This window comes from Numenius arquata, unplaced genomic scaffold (assembly GCF_964106895.1).
Source record: "Numenius arquata unplaced genomic scaffold, bNumArq3.hap1.1 HAP1_SCAFFOLD_994, whole genome shotgun sequence".
Lineage (NCBI taxonomy): Eukaryota > Metazoa > Chordata > Aves > Charadriiformes > Scolopacidae > Numenius > Numenius arquata.
Window position 1 is genome coordinate 20,467 of NW_027415096.1, and position 22,271 is coordinate 42,737.

General features: G+C 65.6%; 1 protein-coding gene across 1 annotated transcript; it reads right to left on the reverse strand.

Annotated features, from left to right (window-relative positions):
• Positions 1-1,194: 1,194 nt before the first annotated feature.
• Positions 1,195-21,948, reverse strand: VARS2 (valyl-tRNA synthetase 2, mitochondrial; the record flags this gene model as incomplete). Its single annotated transcript, XM_074167472.1, has 27 exons — positions 1,195-1,377; positions 1,915-2,183; positions 2,728-2,839; positions 2,961-3,167; positions 4,644-4,796; positions 4,876-5,003; positions 5,111-5,189; positions 5,267-5,335; positions 5,801-5,905; positions 7,077-7,202; positions 7,286-7,356; positions 10,179-10,372; positions 11,043-11,119; positions 11,227-11,308; positions 11,411-11,514; positions 12,687-12,814; positions 13,572-13,662; positions 14,063-14,151; positions 15,387-15,498; positions 15,579-15,698; positions 17,582-17,663; positions 17,781-17,878; positions 17,980-18,046; positions 19,336-19,422; positions 20,533-20,611; positions 20,731-20,815; positions 21,852-21,948. Coding segments are annotated over 27 exons (3,094 nt in total), but the record flags the coding sequence as incomplete, so codon positions are not given.
• Between the last annotated feature and the right edge of the window lie 323 nt (positions 21,949-22,271).

Here is a 22,271-nt window from a genome sequence, read left to right on the forward strand (position 1 = left end):
GGGGGACACAGAGGACCCCAGGAGGGACAGAGGGGTGTGTGGGGGACACAGGGGGACACAGAGGACCCCAGGAGGGACAGAGGGGTGTGTGGGGGACACAGGGGACCCCAGAAGGAACTGGGAGGGGACATGGGGAGGGGACCCCGAGAGACAGTGGGGAAGGGACAGGGGGGGACACAAGGGACCCCAAGGAGGGACCCCGGTGACACACGGTGGTGGCCGGGGCAGGGGGGTGACACGTACCTGAAGCGACAGGAGGTGACAGCCCTGGGGGTCCCGGTGGCGGTGGCAGGATCCGGGGACCAATTTTGGGGGGTCCCAGCGTTGCTCCGGGGAGGGGGAGTGTGTGTGTGTCCCCGTTACAACATCCTGGAGTCGGTGACAAACTCCCGGTGACGGTGACAAAGCTCCACTCTCGGGGGCGGGGGGGGGAACACGGGGACAGTTTTGGGGTGCCACCAGCTCCCGGATCCCACCAGCGTTTGGGGGGTGACCCAGATCCAGCGGCAAAAAGGGGGCGGAGCCTGAATGCCTTGGCCCCCCCCCTCCATCCATGTGTGTCCCGTCCCCCCCCCGGGTCCCCTCCCCTCCTCCAGCTGAGACCGGGCAACTCATGACACCTCCCCAAATAGAAACAAGGAGCCCTTTAGGTTTCTCCCAGGGGGTTTATTGGGGTTCAGGGCCCCCCCCCCCCCCCCCTCAGATACCTAGGTCCCCCCTCCGGATACCGGAGTGCCCCCCCCAACCCCCCCCAGCTGCCCTCCCCTCCTCTAGCTGAGACCGGGCAACTCGTGACACCTCCCCAAATAGAATCAAGGAGCTGTTTGGGTTTCTCCCAGAGGGTTTATTGGGGTTCAGGGCCCCCCCCCCCCGGACGCCTGGGTGCCCCCCCCGGACGCCTGGGTCCTCCAGGGAGTCCAGGGCCTCCAGGGCTTGGGCCAAGCGGGCAAGCTCGGAGCGGAGAATGGCAACCTGGGGAAAGGAAAGGGGGGGGGGGGGGGGGAAGCGTTAATAAGGGCAGCGCTAACGAAGTGGGGGCGGGGGGGGTGCCCCTCCCCCAGCACTAACGAGCAGCGGCGCTAATAAAGTGTCCCCCTCCCCCCCCCCCCCTTTAATTAGGTTAATGAGGTTCCCCCCCTCCCCCCCATCCCTCTAAACTTAAGAGGAAGGGGGGGGGGAAGGAGGTTAATTAGCTTAACGAAGGGACGGTACCTGCTGGGAGGGGGCGGGGCTCTCCCCAAATGCCGGGGGGACCCCCCCAGATGTTGGGGTCCCCCCCTCGGACACCGGGGCCCCCCCCAGGGCCTGGAGGCGCCGCTGGAGGCCGTGGCTGCGGGCGAGGAGCTGGGCCCGGGCGGCCACCGGATCCACCAGCCCCTGGGGGGGGGGGTAAAAGGGGGGGGGAGGTGTAAAAGGAGGGGAGGGGGGGTCCCCCGCTATCCCATAATGCCCCTGGCATCACCCCCAGGTCCCCCAGTGTCCCACAATGCCCCTGGGTCCTCCAACATCCCACAATGCCCCTCTCTGCGTTCCCCCCAGGTCCCCCCCCGTGCCCTGGGGTGTTCCCCCCCCCCCCAAGTCCTCCAGCTTCCCATGATGCTCCTGGGTCCCCCAACATCCCATAATACCCTGGGTCCTCCTCCGAGTCCTCCAGCTTCCCATGATGCCCTGGGGGTCTCCCAACATTCCCCAGTGTCCCACAATGCCCTGGGGTCCCCCCCATGACCCCAGTGCCCCCGGGTTCCCCCCCTCCCCTCAAGTCCTCCAGCTTCCCATGATGCTCCTGGGGTCCTCCTCCATCCCACAATACCCCTGGGTCTCCCCCATGTCCCACAATGCCCCGGGGTCCCCCCCCCCAATCCCACAATGCCCCGGGGTCCCCCCCCCCCCCCAATCCCACAATGCCCCACTCACCCGCAGGCAGAGGTAGAGGTGGAGGCGGGGCCCGGCAGGAGCCCCCACCCACCCCGGGCCTGGCCCCGCCCCCGGGGGGAGGAGCTCCAGAGGCCCCGCCTGTGCCAGGGCCCGGAGGGCGGGGCCCAGCGCCGTCAGCCAATCCCGCGCCTCCGTCGGGCAGCACACCGCCACTGCACAAGGCATGCTGGGATAGCCCCGCCTCCCAACATGGCCGCCCCCAACTGACTTCCCCCTTTCCCCCAACATGGCCGACCCCCGGGGGCATGCTGGGATTGAAGTGAGCGGGACAACATGGCTGCCCACAGCGGGAGCCGCCATCTTGGGGTGAGGGGGCAGCGAGGGGCATGCTGGGACATGCAGTCCCCCCGCGGCCGCCATCTTAGCTCTGCTTGCCCCGGGGCACGCTGGGACTTGTAGTTCCCCATGGCACTGGCAGCCATCTTGGCTGCCCTAAGGCATGCTGGGATATATAGTCCCTGCACAACCTTGGCAGCCATCTTGGTTGCCCCAGGTTATGCTGGGACTTGTAGTTCCCCAACCCCAACCTTGGTTGCCTCAAGGCATTCTGGGACTTGTAGTCTCCCACAGCCATCTTGGGCACCCTGGGGCATGCTGGGATTTGTAGTCCCCCACTGCCATGTCAGCCATCTTGGCTGCCCCAGTGCCTGCTGGGACCTGTAGTTCCCCCCTCTCCACCCTGGTGCCCACCCCGGGCCCCACTGCTGCCCACCGCCCCCCAACCCTGCTGGGAGCTGTAGTCCCCCCACCCCCCCCACCCCCCCGGCGGCCATCTTGTTCCTCCCCACTCACCAGGGGGCCGGGCACGGCCCAGGCGGAAGGTGTCCCTCAGCCCCCGCGCCGCCCTCACCGCCTCCAGCATGGCCGCCACCTCGGCCTCCACCTGGGGGCAGCGCCAGTGGGCCTGGAGGGGTGGGGGACAGAGCCACAAAAGGGGGGGGGGGGGTGTGTGTGTCAGTCAGTCAGGGGGGGTGCCCCCCCCCCCCCCCAGAGACCCCCCCCCCCCCAAAGATGGCGGCACCCACCAGGCGGGCGGCGTCGGGGAAGGGGGCGAGGGCGAGGGGCGCGGGGGACACGGGGGGGGCGCGGGGCAGGCGCTGCCACAGCTCCTCGGCCAGGAAGGGGGCGAAGGGGGCCAGGAGGCGCAGGCCCAGGTCGGCGCAGCTCAGCAGGGTGCGGAGGGTGAGGGCGACGTCGGCCGCCGGGTCCCGCAGAACCCCCTTGGTGGTCTCCTGCCGTCAAGGAGAGGAGGAGGTTGGGGACGGACGGAGGGACGAAGGTCACCAAGGGGTGGGGGGGCGTTGGAGGAGGACAAAGGGTGACAGAGAAGGGGGACAACAGAAGGATGGGGGCGACCGAGGTGAGGGTTGGGCTCGACGTCCAATGGGTTGGGTGGGACAGAGGGACGGACACACTCAAGACCATGATGGTTGGACAGATGGATGCCATCAATCATGGTCAAGAGGCTACAGAAGGTTGGATGGGACAGAAGGACGGACACACTCAAGAACACGATGGATGGAGGTGGAAGGACAGACAGACGCCATCAACCATGGGTTGGGTTTAACAGTTAAGGAGCTACAGCAAGTTGGGTGGGACAGAAGGACGGACACGCTCAAGAACATGATGGATGGACAGATGGATGCCATCAACCATGGTCAAGAGACTACAACAAGTTGGATGGGACAGAAGGATGGACACACTCAAGAACACGATGGATGGAGGTGGAAGGATAGATGGACACCATCAACCATGGTCAAGAGGCTACAGAAGTCTGGGTGGGACAGAAGGACGGACACACTCAAGAACGTGACGGATGGAGGTGGAAGGACAGATGGACACCATCAACCATGGGTGGGGTTCAACATTCAGGAAGCTACAGCAGGTTGGGTGGGACAGAAGGATGGACACATGCAAAGACATGATGGGAGATGGATGGACAGATGGACACCATCAACCACATCAAGGTGGGTTGGGTTTAATGGTCAAGGAGCTACAGCAGGTTGGATGGGACAGAAAGGCAGACACACTCAAGAACGTGATGGATGGAGGTGGAAGGACAGACAGATGCCATCAACCACAGGCTGGGTTTAATGGTCAAGGAGCTACAATAGGAAGGGTGGGACAGACGAATGGACACAGTCCAGAGGGAGGACTAAGGTTAACGCTCCAGGAGACCTGATGGAGGGAGGTGGATGGACAGATGGACACCATCAGCCATAGGTTGGGTTCAACGTTCAGGGAGCTACAACATGTTGGGTGGGACAGAAGGATGGACACACACAAGGACATGATGGATGGAGGTGGATGGACACCATCAACCACATCAAGGTGGGTTGGGTTTAAAGGTCAAGGAGCTACAACAGGCAGGGCGGGACAGACAGACAGATGCACAAGAGAGTAGACCAAGGTCAACGCTCTTGATGGGCACCATCAACCACGTCAAGATGGTTTGGGTTCAATGTTTAAGGAGGGGTGGGACAGACAGAAGGACAGACTCAAGGATACGATGGATGGATGGGAGGTGGATGGACAGACAGACAGACACCATCAACCCATGGGTTGGGTTCAACACTCAGGGAGGGGTGGGACAGACAGAAGGACATGCTCAACGGGACAACACTGGGTTTAACTCCCTGGGGAGACGCCAGGGGCTGGGTGGGACAGACGGACAGGCCCGTGGGGGACAGAGGGACAGGGCCACCCACCAGGTAGACGTCGCAGAAGCTCCGCAGCCAGAAGTGGTGGACGGCGGCCATGGCACCGTGGATCTCCATGGCCTCCATCCTCCGCTCGTACTCGCCCACTGCCTGCACCAGCCGGCTCAGCACCCACCGGTCCATGGGGCACCGTGGCACCGTCTGCCGAGGAAGAGGAAGGGTGGTGGGTGGGTTCCTGGGGTGGTGGACCCCCATCCTGACGTTACCCCCGCCCTGATACCTCCTCGGGGGGTTGTGGGACGAAGCTGGGCCCCAGAGCGGCGAGGACGAACTTGAGGGCGTTCCAGATCTTGTTGCAGAAATGGCGGTAGCTCAAGACCGTGCCCACCTCCAGGCGGATGTCGTCACCTATGGGGCAGGGGGGGGACACACAACCAGGTGGGGGGGTCCCCAGGGTGGGGACAAGCCACCCCGAGGTGGGGGATGAGGTCCCGAGGTCCCCTCGACCCCCTTACCGTGGACGTTGTGGGAGCAGAGGGCCATGCGGAGGGCGTCGGTGCCGCACTCAGGGATGCCGTGGGGGAACTGGCGCCGCTGGGGGGGGACACGGAGGGGTTGGGGGGGGGGACAGGGACACGTTTTGGGGTGGGGGGGACATGGACGGGTCCTACCTGGCCTTCCATGGCCACTTTGAGCTCCTGGGGGTCCAGGATCTTGTGGTGGAGCCTCTCCTGCAGCTCCTGCAAAAGAGGAGACCCTACAATAAACAGAGGTGGTGGGGGGTGGGGGGGGCGCATTGTCACCCGACTGTCACCACAGGGGGGGACACCACCCCCCTTTTGGGGGGTCTCTGGGGCTTGGAGGGTCTCTGTCTCCCTCTTTTGGGGGTCTCTGAGGAGTGGGGAGGGGGTTGTTATTGTAGGATCACCGGGGGGGTTGTTTTTGGGGGGTGTTTGTTATTGTAGGGTCTCTGGGTGGGTGGTTTTGGGGGGGTCTGTGTTATGGGGGAGGGGGTTGTTACTGTAGGGTCTCCAGGGAGAGGTGTGTTTTGGGGGGGTCCGTGTTTGGGGGGGGGTGGGGGTGTTGTTACTGTAGGGTCTCCGGGGGGGGTGTTTTGGGGGGGGTGTTTGTTATTGTAGGGTCTCCGGGGGGGTTGTTTGGGGGGGTCCATGTTTCGGTGGGGGGGGGAGGGGTGTCCGTGGTACCTGGGGGGTGGCACCGGCGATGACGTCACGGGGGTCGATGACGTTGCCCAAGGACTTGCTCATCTTGCGGCCCTGGGAGTCGCGCACCAGCGAGTGCAGGAGGACCTGGGGGGGGGACAGGGGACACCCGAGGGGGGGACAGGGGACACCCGGGAGCCTCAGGAAAGAGGGAAGAGGGGACTCTTGGGGACACCGAGGGGGATGGGGACCCCCAAGAAGGCCCATGACTCCCAGGAGAGAGGGAACAGGGGACCCTTGGGGACATGGAGGAGCCCCAAAGGGGGACAGGGGACACCCGAGGGGGGGACAGGGGACACCCAGGAGCCTCAGGAAGGAGGAAAGAGGGGACTCTTGGGGACACCGAGGGGGATGGGGACCCCCGAGAAGGGACACGACACCCTGGAAAGAGGGAACAGGGAACCCTTGGGGACAATGGGGACACCAAGGAGCCTCAAAGGGACACGGGGACCCCCGGGAGCCCCAAGATGGGGACAGGGGACCTTGGGAGGGGACAGGGGACACCCGGGAGCCTCAGGGAAGAGGGGACCCTTGGGGACACCACGGGGGACGAGGATGCCCAAGGAGGGACGTGACACCCAGAAGAAAGGGATAAAGGGACCTTGGGGACACTGGGGACACCAAGGGGGATGGGGACACCTGGGAAGGAACGTGACACCCTGGAAAGAGCGAACAGGGGACCCTTGGGGACACCGAGGAGCCCCAAAGGGGGACAGGGGACCTTGGGAGGGGACAAGGGGACACTGGGAACCTCAAGAAGGGACACGACACCCTGGAGAGAGGGAAGAGGGGACCCTTGGGGACACCCACGGGGACGCTGGGGACACCCCTGGGGACACTATGGACACCCACGGGAACACCCAGGGGGACACACTTGGGGACACCAAGGGGACACTATGGACACTGGGGACACCCACGGGGACACCAAGGGGGACACCCCCGGGGACACACTTGGGGACACTATGGACACCCCTGGGGACACTATGGACACCCACAGGGACACTGGGGACACCCTTGGGGACACCCCCAGGGGACACCAGGGACACCCACAGGGACATTATGGACACCAAGGGGACACCCAAGGGACACCCAAGGGACACCGAGAGGCACAACCAGCAGAAACCCTTAAGAACCACCACGAAGGAGGAAGAGCCCGAGGGACATTGGGGACACGTGGGGATCCCCAGGGGATGGGGGGGGGGACACGGACTCGTGAGGGGACATTGGGGACACGGTGGGGAGGGGACGGCGGTGTCACCTGGGAGAAGGGCAAGCTCCCGGTGAGCTGCTGGCCCAGCATGACCATCCGGGCCACCCAGAAGAAGAGGAGGTCACTGCCCGTCCCCAGCACGGCCGTGGGGTAGAACCGCTGGAAATCGGGGGTCTGGGGGGGGGACGGGGACACACGGGGACACTGTCACCTCTGTGTCCCGTCCCCCCCCCCCCAGTGTCCCCCCAAACACTCACCTCTCGGGGCCAGCCCAGGGCGGCGAAGGGGAAGAGGGCGGAGGAGAACCAGGTGTCCAGGACGTCGGGGTCTGCGGGGACACCGGGGGGGCGGGGGGACACCCCAAAAGGACCCTGAGCCTTGGTGGGGGGGGCCGGGGAGGGGGGACACCCCAAAAGTCCCCTAAGCTCTGGGGAGGGCCATTAGGGGGACCCCAAAAGGCCTGAGTCTTGGGGGGGGGACACCCCAAAAGTCCTCAGAAGTTGGGGTGGACCCCAAAAGTCCTCAGAGCCTACGGGGGGGGTCAGGGGGGACACCCCAAAAGTCCCTTGAGCCCTGGGGGGGCCATTGGGGGGACCCCAAAAGGCCTCAGAGCCTATGAGGGGGGCCGGGGGGACACCCCAAAAGTCCCTTGAGCCCTGGGGGGGCCATTGGGGGGACCCCAAAAGTCCTCAGAAGTTGGGGTGGACCCCAAAAGTCCTCAGAGCCTATAGGGGGGAGGTTGGGGGGGACACCCCAACAGTCCCTTGAGCCCTGGGGGGGGCCATTGGGGGGACCCCAAAAGGCCTGAGTCTTGGGGTGGACCCCAAAAGTCCTCAGAAGTTGGGGTGGACCCCAAAAGTCCTTAGAGCCTACGGAGGGGGACACCCCAAAAGTCCCCTGAGCCCTGAGAGAGCCATTGGGGGGACCCCAAAAGGCCTCAGAGCCTTGGGGAGGGATTGGGGGGACCCCAGAAGTCCTCAGAAGTTGGGGTGGACCCCAAAAGTCCTTAGAGCCTACGGAGGGGGACACCCCAAAAGTCCCCGAGCCCTGGGGGGGGCCATTGGGGGGACCCCAAAAGGCCTCAGAGCCTTGAGGAGGGATTGGGGGGACCCCAAAAGTCCTCAGAAGTTGGGGTGGACCCCAAAAGTCCTCAGAGCCTACGGGGGGGGGTTGGGGGGGACACCCCAACAGTCCCTTGAGCCCTGGGGGGGGCCATTGGGGGGACCCCAAAAGGCCTCAGAGCCTATGAGGGGGGCCGGGGGGACACCCCAAAAGTCCCTTGAGCCCTGGGGGGGCCATTGGGGGGACCCCAAAGGGCCTCAGAGTCTTGGGGAGGGAATGGGGGGACCCCAAAAGTCCTCAGAAGTTGGGGTGGACCCCAAAAGTCCTCAGAGCCTACGGGGGGGGGTTGGGGGGGACACCCCAACAGTCCCTTGAGCCCTAGGGGGGGGCCATTGGGGGGACCCCAAAAGGCCTGAGTCTTGGGGGGGGACACCCCAAAAGTCCTCAGAAGTTGGGGTGGACCCCAAAAGTCCTCAGAGCCTACGGGGGGGGGTTGGGGGGGACACCCCAACAGTCCCTTGAGCCCTGGGGGGGGCCATTGGGGGGACCCCAAAAGGCCTCAGAGCCTTGAGGAGGGATTGGGGGGACCCCAAAAGTCCTCAGAAGTTGGGGTGGACCCCAAAAGTCCTTAGAGCCTACGGAGGGGGACACCCCAAAAGTCCCCTGAGCCCTGAGAGAGCCATTGGAGGGACCCCAAAAGGCCTCAGAGCCTATGGGGGGGGCCGGGGGGACACCCCAAAAGTCCCCTGAGCCCTGAGAGAGCCATTGGAGGGACCCCAAAAGGCCTCGGAGTCTTGGGGGGGACCCCAAAAGTCCTCAGAGCCTACGGGGGGGGTCGGGGGGGACACCCCAAAAGTCCCTTGAGCCCTAGGGGGGGGCCATTGGGGGGACCCCAAAGGGCCTCAGAGTCTTGGGGAGGGATTGGGGGGACCCCAAAAGTCCTCAGAAGTTGGGGTGGACCCCAAAAGTCCTCAGAGCCTACGGGGGGGGGGCCGGGGGGGACACCCCAACAGTCCCTTGAGCCCTGGGGGGGGCCATTGGGGGGACCCCAAAAGGCCTGAGTCTTGGGGTGGACCCCAAAAGTCCTCAGAAGTTGGGGTGGACCCCAAAAGTCCTTAGAGCCTACGGAGGGGGACACCCCAAAAGTCCCCTGAGCCCTGAGAGAGCCATTGGAGGGACCCCAAAAGGCCTCGGAGTCTTGAGGGGGACCCCAAAAGTCCTCAGAGCCTATGGGGGGGCCGGGGGGGACACCCCAAAAGTCCCTTGAGCCCTGGGGGGGCCACTGGGGGGACCCCAAAAGGCCTGAGTCTTGGGGGGGGACACCCCAAAAGGCCTCGGAGTCTTGGGGTGGACCCCAAAAGGCCTTAGATCCATGGGCGGGGTTGGGGGGGGACACCCCAAAAGTCCTCAGAAGTTCGGGTGGACCCCAAAAGTCCTCAGAGCCTATGGGGGGGGCCAGGGGGGACACCCCAGCAGTCCCTTGAGCCCTGGGGGGGCCATTGGGGGGACCCCAAAAGGCCTCAGAGCCTATGGGGGGGTCGGGGGGGACACCCCAACAGTCCCTTGAGCCCTGGGGGGGGCCATTGGGGGGACCCCAAAAGGCCTCGGAGTCTTGGGGGAGGGAGGTTGGGGGTCCCCAAAAGTCCCCAGAGGTTGGGGGGGACCCCAAAAGGCCTTGGAGCCTGGGGGGGGGTGTTGGAGGTCCCCAAAAAGGCCTCAGAGGTTGAGGGGGACCCCAGAAATCCTCAGAGCCTACGGGGGGGGGGGGGCATCAGGGGGGACCCTAAAAGGCCTCTAGACTTAGGGCAGGGGACAGAGGGGTGACAAGGGGGTGCTGGACCTGACATGGGGTGCCTGGGGGGGGGATTTTGGGGTGCTGGGGGGGGCAATTTAGGGGTGCCAGAGTATGGCTGGGGGGGGTCCCGAGAGGGTTTTGGGGTGCAGGGGGAAGTTTTGAGGGAGCAGAAAAACTCGTAAGACGACGGGAGGGGTTTTTGGGGTGCTGGGGGGGGGAGATGGGGGTTTTGGGGTGCGGGGGGGGGGGAGATTGGGCTTTTGGGGTGCCCTCCACCCCCCTCCTCCCCTCACCTTGCTGGAGCTGCAGCTCCTCGGGGGGGCGGCGGAGGCTGCGGGCGGCGGCGGCTCGTGCTTCGGCCTCGTTGCGCCCCACGACCCAGAGCCCCTCGGGGGGCTCGGGGGGGGGACACTCCGTCGAGGGGACCCCCACCCGATACGCCGGCACCCGGTGTCCCCACCACAGCTGCCGCGACAGGCACCAGTCCCTGGGGGGGGGACGGGGGGACAGGGAGGTAACATCAGTGGGGCCGGGACGCCTGGGTGTCCCCCCCCCAGACACCTGAGTCCCGTCCCCCCCAAGTCACCTGAGGGTCCCCCCTTCCCTAGACACCTAGGACCCCCCCTGGATACCTGGGTCCCCTCTCCGGACCCCTTTGTCCCCCCTCCCCAGATACCTGGGTCCCCCCTCAGTCACCTAAGTCACCCCCCCCGAGTCACCCGAGTCCCCTCCTGTCACCTGAGGGTCCCCCCAGACACCTGGGTCCCCCCCAAACACCTGGGTCCCCTCCTGTCACCTGAGGGCCCCCCCCAGACACCTGGGTCACCCCTTCCCAGACACCTGGGTCCCCCCCAAACACCTGGATCCCCTCCTGGACATCTGGGTCCCCCTTCCCTGGATGTCCCCCCTCCCCGGACACCTGGGTCCCCTCCTGTCACCTGAGGGTCCCCCCAGATGCCTGGGTCCCCCCTCAGTCACCTGAGGGTCCCCCCCCCAAGACACCTGGGTCCCCTCCTGTCACCTGAGGGTCTCCTCCCGGACATCTGGGTCCCCCTTCCCTGGATGTCCCCCCTTCCCAGACACCTGGGTCCCCTCCTGTCACCCGAGGGCCCCCCCCAGACACCTGGGTGTCCCCCCCCCCCCCCGCCATTCCTCACCCCACATTGTCCATCCACGTCTTCCAGTTCTTCTCGTGAAATTTGGGGACCAGTTTGAGCCGCCCTGATGTCACCGCCTGTGGTGGGTGACACACGACAGGGAGGGGTCAGGGACCCAGGCGTCCGGCTGTGTCCCCTCACCCCCCTAACCCCCCCCCCCACCTTGTCCCCGTGTCCCTGTCACCTCCCGGGCGCGTTGTGCCATCTCCCGGCACCGCAGGAACCACTGGCTCTTCAGCAGGTACTCGATGACGTCCCCCGAGCGGCTGCGGGGACACGGAGGCCACCTCAGCGTCCCCACCGGGTGTTGGTGGGGGGACATGACACACGGGTGTCCCCAGAGGGGGAGGGTTTGGGGACAGCGGTACCTGCACATGGGCAGCGTCATGGCGTGGTCCTGGGAGCCGCGGTAGAGGCCACGCTGGGCCAGCGCGGCCACCACCTGCTCCCGCGCCACGAAGCGGTGGACGCCCTGGGGACAAGGGACACGGTTGGTGACGTGGGGACGGGGGGGACACGGCTGGGGACAGAGGGGACATGGTTCAGGATGGAGGAGACGGGGGGACACGGGGACAAAGGGGACACGGCTGGGAACAGGGAACATGGCTGAGGACATGGGGACAGGGGGGACACGGCTGGGGACAGAGGGGACAAGAGGGACACGGCTGGGGACAGGAGGGATGGAGGGGACACATCTGGGGACATGGGGACAGGCAGGACATGGCTCGGGATGGAGGAGACGGGGGGACACGGGGACAAAGGGGACACGGCTGGGAACAGGGAACATGGCTGAGGACATGGGGACAGGGGGGACACGGCTGGGGACGGAGGGAACAGGGGGGACATGGCTAGGGATGGCTGGGGACAGGGGACACAGCTGGGGATGTGGGGACAGAGAGGACACGGCTGGGTAGAGAGGGGATGGGGGACACGGTTGGGGATGGAGGGGACAGAGGGGACACGGCTGGGGACGTGGGGACAGGCAGGACAGGGTTCGGAATGGAGGAGATGGGGGACACGGGGACAAAGGGGACGTGGCGGGGGATGGAAGGGACGTGGGACACGGCTGGGGATGGAAGGGATACGACTGGGGACAGGGGGGACAGGCAGGACACGGCTGGGGACAGGGGACACGGCTGGGGACGGAGAGGACAGGAGGACACGTCTGGGGATGTGGGGACAGAGGAGATATGGCTGGGGACAGAGGGGACAGGCAGGACATGGCTGGGGATGTGGGGACATGGCTGGGGACAGAGGGGACGGGGGGACACAGCTGGGGACATGGGGACAAGAAGGACATGGTTCAGGATGGAGAAGATAGGGGGGACACGGGGACAAAGGGGACGTGGCTGGGGACAGGGGACATGGCTGAGGACATGGGGACAGGGGGACACAGCCAGGGATGTGGGGACAGGCAGGACATGGTTCGGGATGGAGGAGACAGGGGGACGTAGGGACGAAGGGGACACAGTTGGGGACAGGGAACACGGCTGAGGACATGGGGACAGGGCTGGGGACAGAGGGGTCACTGGGAAGTGACAGGGGGGACAGGTGGGGACACTGGGAACCGATTGGGGACAGGGGAGAGAGTTGGGGACACAGGGATGTGCTCGGGGACAGGCAGGACCCAGGGAGGGACGGTACCTGGAGCCACCCCCCGCCCGGGGGACACATGGTGCCATCGTCCCCGATGACGGAGAGCAGGGGCAGCCCCTGGGCACGGGCCAGCGCCAGGTCAGCGGGGCTGTGCCCCGGTGTCACCTTCACCGCCCCTGCGGGGGACCGGGGACACGCTGTCACCACCACTGCCACCCCCGGCACCCCCACGGCCACCCTCACCCCCCACCACTGTCACCTACTGTCACCCTGTCACCCCCTGCCATCCCCAGGGCCACCTCTGTCACCCTCACGGCCACCCTCACCCCCTGCCACTGTCACCTACTGTCACCCTGTCACCCCCTGCCACCACCATGGCCCCCATGGCCATCCCCTGTCACCCCACGGCCGCTCTTGCCTCCTCTCATTGTCACCTACTGCCACCCTGTCACCCCCTGCTGTCCCCAGGGCCACCTCTGTCACCCCCACAGCCACTGCCACCCTGTCACCCCCTGCCACCCCCATGACCACCTCTGTCACCCCCACAGCCACCCTCACCCCCTCCCACTGTCACCTACTGCTACCCTGTCACCCCCTGCCACCACCTACCGTCCCCAGGGCCACCCCCTGCCACCCCCAGGGCCACCTCTGTCACCCCCAGGGCCACCCTCATCCCCTCTCACTGTCACCTACTGCCACCAGTGTCACCCTCTGCACCCCCAGTGAACCCCTCACCCCCAAACCAGTGACATCCGCCCCCCCCCAAAGGACCCAGTTACCCCCCCAAATTGGGCCACCGACACCCAGCCCAGTCTCTGCCCCTCCCGTACTGGTCCCAGTTCCTCACCCCACACTGGTCCCAGTGCCCCCCCCCCCCTTCCCCCCCCATCCCCAGGAGGGGTCCCAGTCCCACCCCTATACTGGTCCCAGTACCGGTGCCGCGGGTGGGCTCCACGGAGGGGTCGGTGACGATGGGCAGGAGCTGCCCCGTGAAGGGGTGACGGAGGTGGCGGCCATGGAGGTGCTGGGGGAAGGGGTGGGGTCACCGCAGGCCCCGCCCCCGAGGAGCCAAGCCCCGCCCCTCCCCACCCGGCACACTGTCCCTTTAAGAGCAGTTGGGTCCCACCCCACCAGGGCAGGCCCCACCCCTTTGGGGGCGGAGCTAGCCCCTGACATCACGCTCCACTGACCAATCCCTGACAAGCTCTGGGGGGAGAAAAAGGGGCTCCACCCCCATTCCCCAAGCCCTGCCCCCTCCATTGGCCCCACCCCCAGAGCCTTTTAAAGCCGGCCAAGCTCCACCCCCAAGCGAGAAGCCCCACCCCTTCCCAGAAGCCACGCCCCTGTAAACCTTACCCCCCTCCCAGCAGCCCCGCCCCTTGGGGCACCAAGGCCCCGCCCACCCCCTTGGCCCCGCCCCTCACCGTGTACCGGGGGTCCTGGGGGTGCACGGCCACGGCCACGTCCCCCAGCATCGTCTCGGGGCGCGTCGTGGCCACCGGCAGCTCCAGGCCTGGGGGGGACACGGGGGACACGTGAGGGACATGCCATGGACACAGGGTGACACGGTAGGGACATGTCAGGGACATGAGAGACACATGAGGGACACGCCAAGGACATGGGGTGACACGTCAGGGACATGTCAGGAACCTGGGGTGACATGGCAAGGACACAGGGGACACATGAGGGACATGCCAAGGACATGGAATGACATGGTAGGGACACATGAGGCACATGCCAGGGCCATGGGGTGACATGGCAGGGACACACAGGACACATGAAGAGACACGCCAGGTACATGAGGTGACATGGTAGGGACACGTGACAAACATGCCAGGGACATAGGGTGACATGTCAGGGACACAGGACACTCATGAGGAACACACCAGGGACATGGGGTGACATGTCAGGGACACATGGGACATGTGAAGGACATGCCAGGGACGTGAGGTGACACGGTAGGGACACAGGAGACTCGTGAGGGACACGCCAGGGACATGGGGTGACATGTGAGGGACATGCCAGTGACATTGGATGACATGTGAGAGACATATAAAGGACACAGGTTATATGTCAGGGACAGGGGGTGACATATCAGGGACATAGAGACATGTGAGAAACATCGCAGGGACATGGGGGACACGTCAATGACACGGGGTGACATGTCAGATACATGAAAGACACATCAGGGACACATCTGGGACACAGGGACATGGGGGACAAGTCAGGGACACACCAGAGCCACAGGGTGACAAGACAGGGTAATGGGGGACACACGAGGGACATGCCAGGGACACGGGGTGACACGTCAGGGACAGAGGGTAACATATCAGGGACACAAGGAACACGTGACGGACACATGGTGACAAGGCAGGGACACACGAGGGACATGGGGTGACACGCCAGGGACATGCCAAGGACACAAAGTGACACGTCAGGGGACACAAAAGGAACATGGGGTGACACGTCAGGGGCGCACCAGAGACACTTCAGGGACACGGGGGACACAGGGTGACACATCAGGGACACCCGAGGGACATGGGGTAACACACGAGGGACACAGCAGGGACATAGAATGACATATTAAGGACATAGGGACGTGAGGTGACACGTCAGGGGGACACAGAAGGGACACGGGAAAGCGCACGCGTGTCAGAGCGTGTTGGGGGACCCGGTGCCACCCGCAGCGAGGGGGGGGGGGACAGGAGGTGACAAAGGGCCACTGCAGGGTCCCCAGCGGCCGCTCACCGTCCCCCCCCTCCACGGGGTACGCGAAGGTGACCAGGACGCCGAAGGTGACGGGTTGGGGACAACCGGGGACGCGCAGCGCCGTGGGGCCTGTCAGGGCGCGGGGCTCCACCTGCAGAGAAAGGGGGGGGGTTAGAGAGGCCTCGGGGACAGGATGGGGACAGGTTGGGGACAGGTTGGGGACAGGCTCACCTCCACGTCGGCCAGGGCGGAGCGCAGGGCGCAGGACCAGGTGACAAGGCGCCGGTCGCGGTGGATCAGCCCGGCCTCGTGCAGCCGGACAAAGGCCTCGGCCACCGCCCGCGAGAAGCCCTGAGGGGGACACCGTTGGGGACAGTCGAGGACACCATTGGGGACACCCATGAGGACACTTGGGGACACCCTTGGGGACACTTGGGCTCCGCATCGGCCAGGGCACAGGACAAAACATCGGTCATGGTGACTCAACCTGGCCTCATGAAGCCACCCTGAAGGGACACCCTTGGGGACATCCATGAGGACACTTGGGGACACCCTTGGGGACACCCATGAGGACACTTGGGGACACCCTTGGGGACAGTTGGGCTCCACATCGGCCAGGGCACAGGACCAGGGGACAAAACATCGGTCATGGTGACTCAACCTGATCTCATGGAGCCACCCTGAGGGGACATCCTTGGGGACACCCTTGGGGACACCCATGAGGACACTTGGGGACACCCTTGGGGACACCCATGAGGACACTTGGGGACACCCTTGGGGACAGTTGGGCTCCACATCGGCCAGGGCACAGGACAAAACATGGGTCATGGTGACTCAACCTGACCTTGTGCAGCCACTCTGAGGGGACATCCTTGGGGACACCCTCGGGGACAATCGAGGACACCATTGGGGACGCCCATGAGGACACTTGGGGACACCCTTGGGGACAGCTGGGCTTCGCATTGGCCACGGCACCGAACCAGGGGACAAAACATCAGTCATGGTGACTCAACCTGGCCTCATGAAGCCACCCTGAAGGGACACCATTGGGGACATCCATGAGGACACTTGGGGACACCCTTGGGGACACCCATGAGGACACTTGGGGACACCCTTGGGGACAGTTGGGCTCCACATCGGCCAGGGCACAGGACCAGGGGACAAAACATTGGTCACGGTGACTCAACCTGGCCTCATGGAGCCACCCTGAGGGGACATCCTTGGGGACACCCTTGGGGACACCCATGAGGACACTTGGGGACACCCTTGGGGACAGTTGGGCTCCGCATTGGCCAGGGCACAGGACAAAACATCGGTCATGGTGACTCAACCTGACCTTGTGCAGCCACTCTGAGGGGACATCCTTGGGGACACCCTCGGGGACAATCGAGGACACCCTTGGGGACGCCCATGAGGACACTTGGGGACACCCTTGGGGACAGCTGGGCTTCGCATTGGCCACGGCACAGAACCAGGGGACAAAACATCAGTCATGATGACTCAACCTGATCTCATGGAGCCACCCTGAAGGGACACCCTTGGGGACATCCATGAGGACACTTGGGGACACCCTTGGGGACACCCATGAGGACACTTGGGGACACCCTTGGGGACAGTTGGGCTCCACATCGGCCAGGGCACAGGACCAGGGGACAAAACATCGGCCATGGTGACTCAACCTGGCCTCATGGAGCCACCCTGAGGGGACACCCTTGGGGATAGTTGGGGACATCCTTGGGGACACCTGGGCTCCACAGGGGCCAGGGCACAGGACAAAACATGGGTCATGGTGACTCAACTTGGCCTCGTGCAGCCACCCTTGAGGGGACACCCTTGGGGACAGTCGAGGACACCCTTGGGGACACCCATGAGAACACTTGGTGGGACACCCTTGGGGACACTTGGGCTCCACGTGGGCGAGGGCACAGAACCAGGGGACAAAACATCGGTCATGGTGACTCAACTTGGCCTCATGAAGCAACCCTGAGGGGACACCCTTGGGGACGCCCCTGGGGACAGTCGGGGACACCCATGGGGACCCTTGGGGACATCCCTGGGGACACCCGTAGGGGACACTTGGGCTCCATGTTGGCCAGGGTGCACGACGAGGGGACAAGATGAAGATCACGCTGACTCAACCCAGCCTCGTACAGCCACCGCTGGTGAGAAACCCTGAGGGGACAGCCACGAGGACACCCTTGGGGACATCCTTGGGGACAGTTGGGGACACTCACGGGGTCCATGGTGAAGGCGCAGCGGCTCCAGTCCAGCGACGCCCCCATTGCCCGCAGCTGCTGCAGGATCTCGTCACCGTGTCTACGAGGAGGAAGGGGGGTGACACGTCCTCGAGATGTCACCACGTCCCCTCCCCGTGTCCCCATTGTGTCCCCCTCCACCCGCTCCATGTCCCCATTGTCCCCCCCACCCCCTCACCGTCGTTTCCAGTCCCAAACCTCCTCCAGGAACTGGGAACGGGTCAGGTCTTGGCGCCGTAACCCCCGCTGCTGCCACAGCCACCGCTCCACCACCGCCTGGGGACAGCGGGGACATTGGGGACACCGCCGGGGGGGGGAGTGTGACATCGGGAGGGGGGACAGGACGCGTGGGGTGGGTGACACGGGGTCTCACTCACCTGGGTGGCGATGCCAGCGTGGTCGGTGCCGGGCACCCAGAGGACGGTCCAGCCCTGCATCCGCCGCCTGGCACCCGGGGGTGGCACCAGTAAGGGGGGGGGGAGTGGCACCAGTAAGGGGGGGGGGTTGGCACCAGTAAGGGGGGGGTGGCGGCACCAGTAAGGGGGGGGGGGTGGGGGGAAGAACACATCCTGACCCCCCCCCCCCCCCCCCCCCGGCACCCAGGGGTGACACCAGGGACACCCCCCCTGAGCACCCAGGGGTGACAGCAGGGACAACCCCCCCAGTCTGCCCTCCCCCCCCCCAGCCCCAAATACCAACTGGGACCCCCCCCCAAATACCCCCCGAGCCCCCCCCCCCCCCCAAATACCCCCTGAGACAGCCCCCCCCCCCAAATACCCCTTAGGGGACCCCAATCTGCCCCCCCCCCCAGCCCCAAATACCAACTGGGACCCCCCCCCAAATACCCCCTGAGACAGCCCCCCCCCCCAAATACCCCTTAGGGGACCCCAATCTGCCCCCCCCCCCAAATACCCCCTAAGACAGCCCCCCCCCCCCCCAAATACCCCTTAGGGGACCCCAATCTGCCCCCCCCCACCCCAAATACCAACTGGGACCCCCCCCCCCCCCCAAATACCCCCTGAGACAGCCCCCCCCCCCCAAATACCCCTTAGGAGACCCCAATCTGCCCCCCCCCACCCCAAATACCCCCCCAAGACCCCCTCAAATACCCCTGCGGGGGGCACAATCCAACCCTCCAGCCCCCCCCAAATCTGCCCCCCCAGCCCCAAATACCCCGCAAGACACCCCCCCCCCAAGCTGCCCCCCCCCAGGTCCCAAATACCCCCTGAGACCTCCCCAGATACCCCCAAAGGCCTCTATCTGCCCCCCCCAGCCCCAAATACCCCCCAAGACTCCCCCAGCCCCAAATACCCCCTGTGACCCCCCCAAATACCCCTGAGGGGACCCCAATCTACCCCCCCCAGCCCTAAATACCCCCCCAAGACCCCCTCAAATACCCCTGGGGGGGGCACAATCCAATCCTCTAGCCCTCCCAAATCTGCCCACCCCAGCCTCAAATACCCCCCCAAGACCCTCCCAAACTGCCCCCCCCCCGGCCCCAAATACCCCTTAGGGGACCCCAATCTACCCCCCCCAGCCCTAAATACCCCCCCAAGACCCCCTCAAATACCCCTGTGGGGGGGCACAATCCAATTCTCCAGCCCCCTCCAAATCTGCCCACCCCAGCCTCAAATACCCCTCAAATACCCCCAAGGGCTCCAATCTGCCCCCCCCACCAGCCACAAATACCCCCCCCCCCCCCCCCCCCCGTTTCCCCCCCCCGTCCCGCTGACCAGCGCACGAGGGCGTCCTGGAGGGCGACGGTGAGCGCGTGGCCCAGGTGCAGGGACCCGGTGACATTGGGGGGGGGCAGCACCAGGCTGAGGACACGGCCGCCCCCCCCCGGCGTCTGGGGGGCACATACACAGGCTGAGACCGGCCACAACTCAGCGCAGGGATGATGCATCATCTCCTCTATAGCTGTATTTCCTGCCCCCTCCTTAGCTATATTTGCCCCCCCCCGTGGGTGTTTCCTGCCCCCATGAGTGTATTTGCCCCCCCCCCCCGGGTGTTTCCTGCCCCCCCCAGCTCTATTTGCCCCCTCCTCAGCTCTATTTCCTCCCCCATAGGTGTTTTTTGCCCCCCCCCCCCCGGATCTATTTGCCCCCCTCTCCTTCTGAAATATATGACACACCCCCCCGGGTGTTTTTTGCCCCCCCGCTCCCCCCCGGGCTCTATTTGCCCCCCCCAGGAATATATGACATCTCCCCCCCCCCCCCCCCGTTTTTTTTCTTTCATCCCCCACCAGTTCTATATGCCCCCCCAGCTTTATTTGCCCCCACCCCCCCCCCTCCGGGAATATATGACCCCACAGGTTTTTTTCTGCCCCCCCCCGGTGTACTTTACCCCCCTTCCCCAGCTCTACTGCCCCCCCCAGGAATATATGACACACACCCCCAAGCTTTTTTCTGCCCCTCCCCCCCCCCCGGGTGTATTTACCCCCCTCCCCAGCTCTATTTGCCCCCCAACAGGTGTATTATGCCCCCCTCCCCCAGCTCTATTTACTACCCCCACGAACATATCACCCCCCCAAGGTTTTTTTCTGCCCCCCCGCCTGTATTTATCCCCCTCCCCGACCCTATTTACCCCCCCCCAGGAATATATACCCCCCCCCCCCCCCCCCGAGTGTTTTATTCTCCCTTGGGTGTATTTACCCCCTTCCATCGTTGTTTCCTGCCCCTCCCTTGGCGTATTTGCCCCCCTCCCCTGGTGCATTTGCCCCCCCCAGGTCTATTTGCCCCCCCCGGGAATATACCCCCCCCCCGAGTGTTTTATTCTCCCTTGGGTGTATTTACCCCTTTCCATGGTTCTTTCCTGCCCCTCCCTCGGCGTATTTGCCCCCCTCCCCTGGTGTATTTGCCCTCCCCCGGTGTATTTGCCCCCCCTCCCGGGTCTATTTGCCCCCACTCACCGCGGGGGGGGTGAAGAGCCCCTGCCGCTCCCACCAGCCGTACCAGGCCGCCTCCACGTAGCGGGGGCTGTAGGAGGGGGGCAGCGCCACCCCCGTGGCTGTGCCCCAAAAAACGTCACCGGGTGTCACTGTCACCGCCCCCCCCCTCTCGTCACCCCCCCCAGCCCCCGCCCCCCCCCCCCCCCCCCCCCCATTGAAACACACCCCCCCCCCATACCCTTCTTGCCATCGGGGTCCAGGGGGTGCTCGTACTCCACGATGCTTTTGGGGATCCAGCCCTTGGGGGGGGGCGGCGGCGGTGCCTGGGGGGCCACAAAACCAGTATAAACCAGTACAGACCAGTACGCACCAGTGTCCTCTTCCCCAAAACCCTCCCACCCTCTCCAAGTGCTCCCAACGCCCCCAGCCCCACCTCCCACTCACATACCTCCCCTCCCAGTTGCCCCCAGTGTCCCCCAGTACCTCCCAGTTGCCCCCAGTGTCCTCCAGCTCCACCTCCCAGTTACCCCCAGCCCTTCCCAGTGCTCCTTGCCCCTCCTGCTTGCCCCCCCACTCCTTCCCAGTTACCCCAGTATCCCACATCCCAGCTCACCCTGTCTCCTCCCAGTTCCCCCAGTTGCCTTCCCCTCCTAGTGCCTTCCTGTCCCCCAACTTGCCCCCAGTTCCCCCCAGTGCCCTCAACCGCCTCCTCCCAGTCCTCCCAGTAACTCTGTGTACCCCAGCCCCTTTCCCAGTGCCTCCCAGTCCCCCCCAGTGCCTCCCAGTGTCCCCCAGCCCCCATCCCAGTGACCTCCAGTGTCCCCCAGCCCCTCTCCCAGTGCCTCCCAGCCTCCCCAAGTGTCCCCCAGCCCCTCTTTCAGTGCCTCCCAGTAGCTCCCAGCCCCTCTCCTAGCGTTCCCCAGCCCCCTCCCAGTGTCCCCCAGTCCCCCCCAGCCCCTGTCCCAGTTCCCTCCAGTGCCTGTCAGCCCCTCTCCTAGTGCCCCCCAGCTCCCCCCCACTGCCCCCAGTGTGCCCCAACCCCTCTCCCAGTCCCCTCAGCCCCTCTCCCAGTGCCTCCCAGTCCCCCCCAGTGTCCCCTAGCCCCCATCCCAGTGACCTCCAGTGTCCCCCAGTAGCTCCCAGCCCCCCCCAGTCCCCCCCAGTCCCTGTCCCAGTTCCCTCCAGTGTCTGTCAGCCCCTCTCCCAGTCCCCCCCAGCTCCCCCCCATTGCCCCCAGTGTGCCCCAACCCCTCTTCCAGTCCCCTCAGCCCCTCTCCCAGTGCCTCCCAGTCCCCCCCAGTGTGTCCCCTAGCCCCTGTCCCAGTCCCCTCCGGTGTCCCCCAGCTCCCCCCCCAGTACCTGGCTCCCGCCCCCCCCCAGCGCCGCTCTCTCCCGCCGCAGCCGCTGCCGCTTCTCCTTGTGCTCCCGCGCCCGGAGCCGGGCCCGCTCGGGGATTCTGCCGGGGGAGAGGAGGAGGAGGAGGAGGAGGAGGAGGAGGAGGAGGAGGAGGGGATGGCGGGGGGGGCCCCGCTGCACCGGGCCCGGCCCCCCCCAACGCATGTCCCCAGGGCGCGGGGGAGGCCACGGGCCAGCACGGGCGCCGCCATTGTGGGGCGGGGCCGGGACTCCTCACGTGACTGACCGGCCTCCCTCTCACGTGACCCAGGTAGCCGAGGCGGGCTCTCACCTTGGCGCAGATTGGTGGGGGAGTGGGCGTGGCCTGGAGTGCGTGAGGGAGGCGTGGTTTCATAGGGGGCGTGGCCTGGAGCGCTCCTCTCC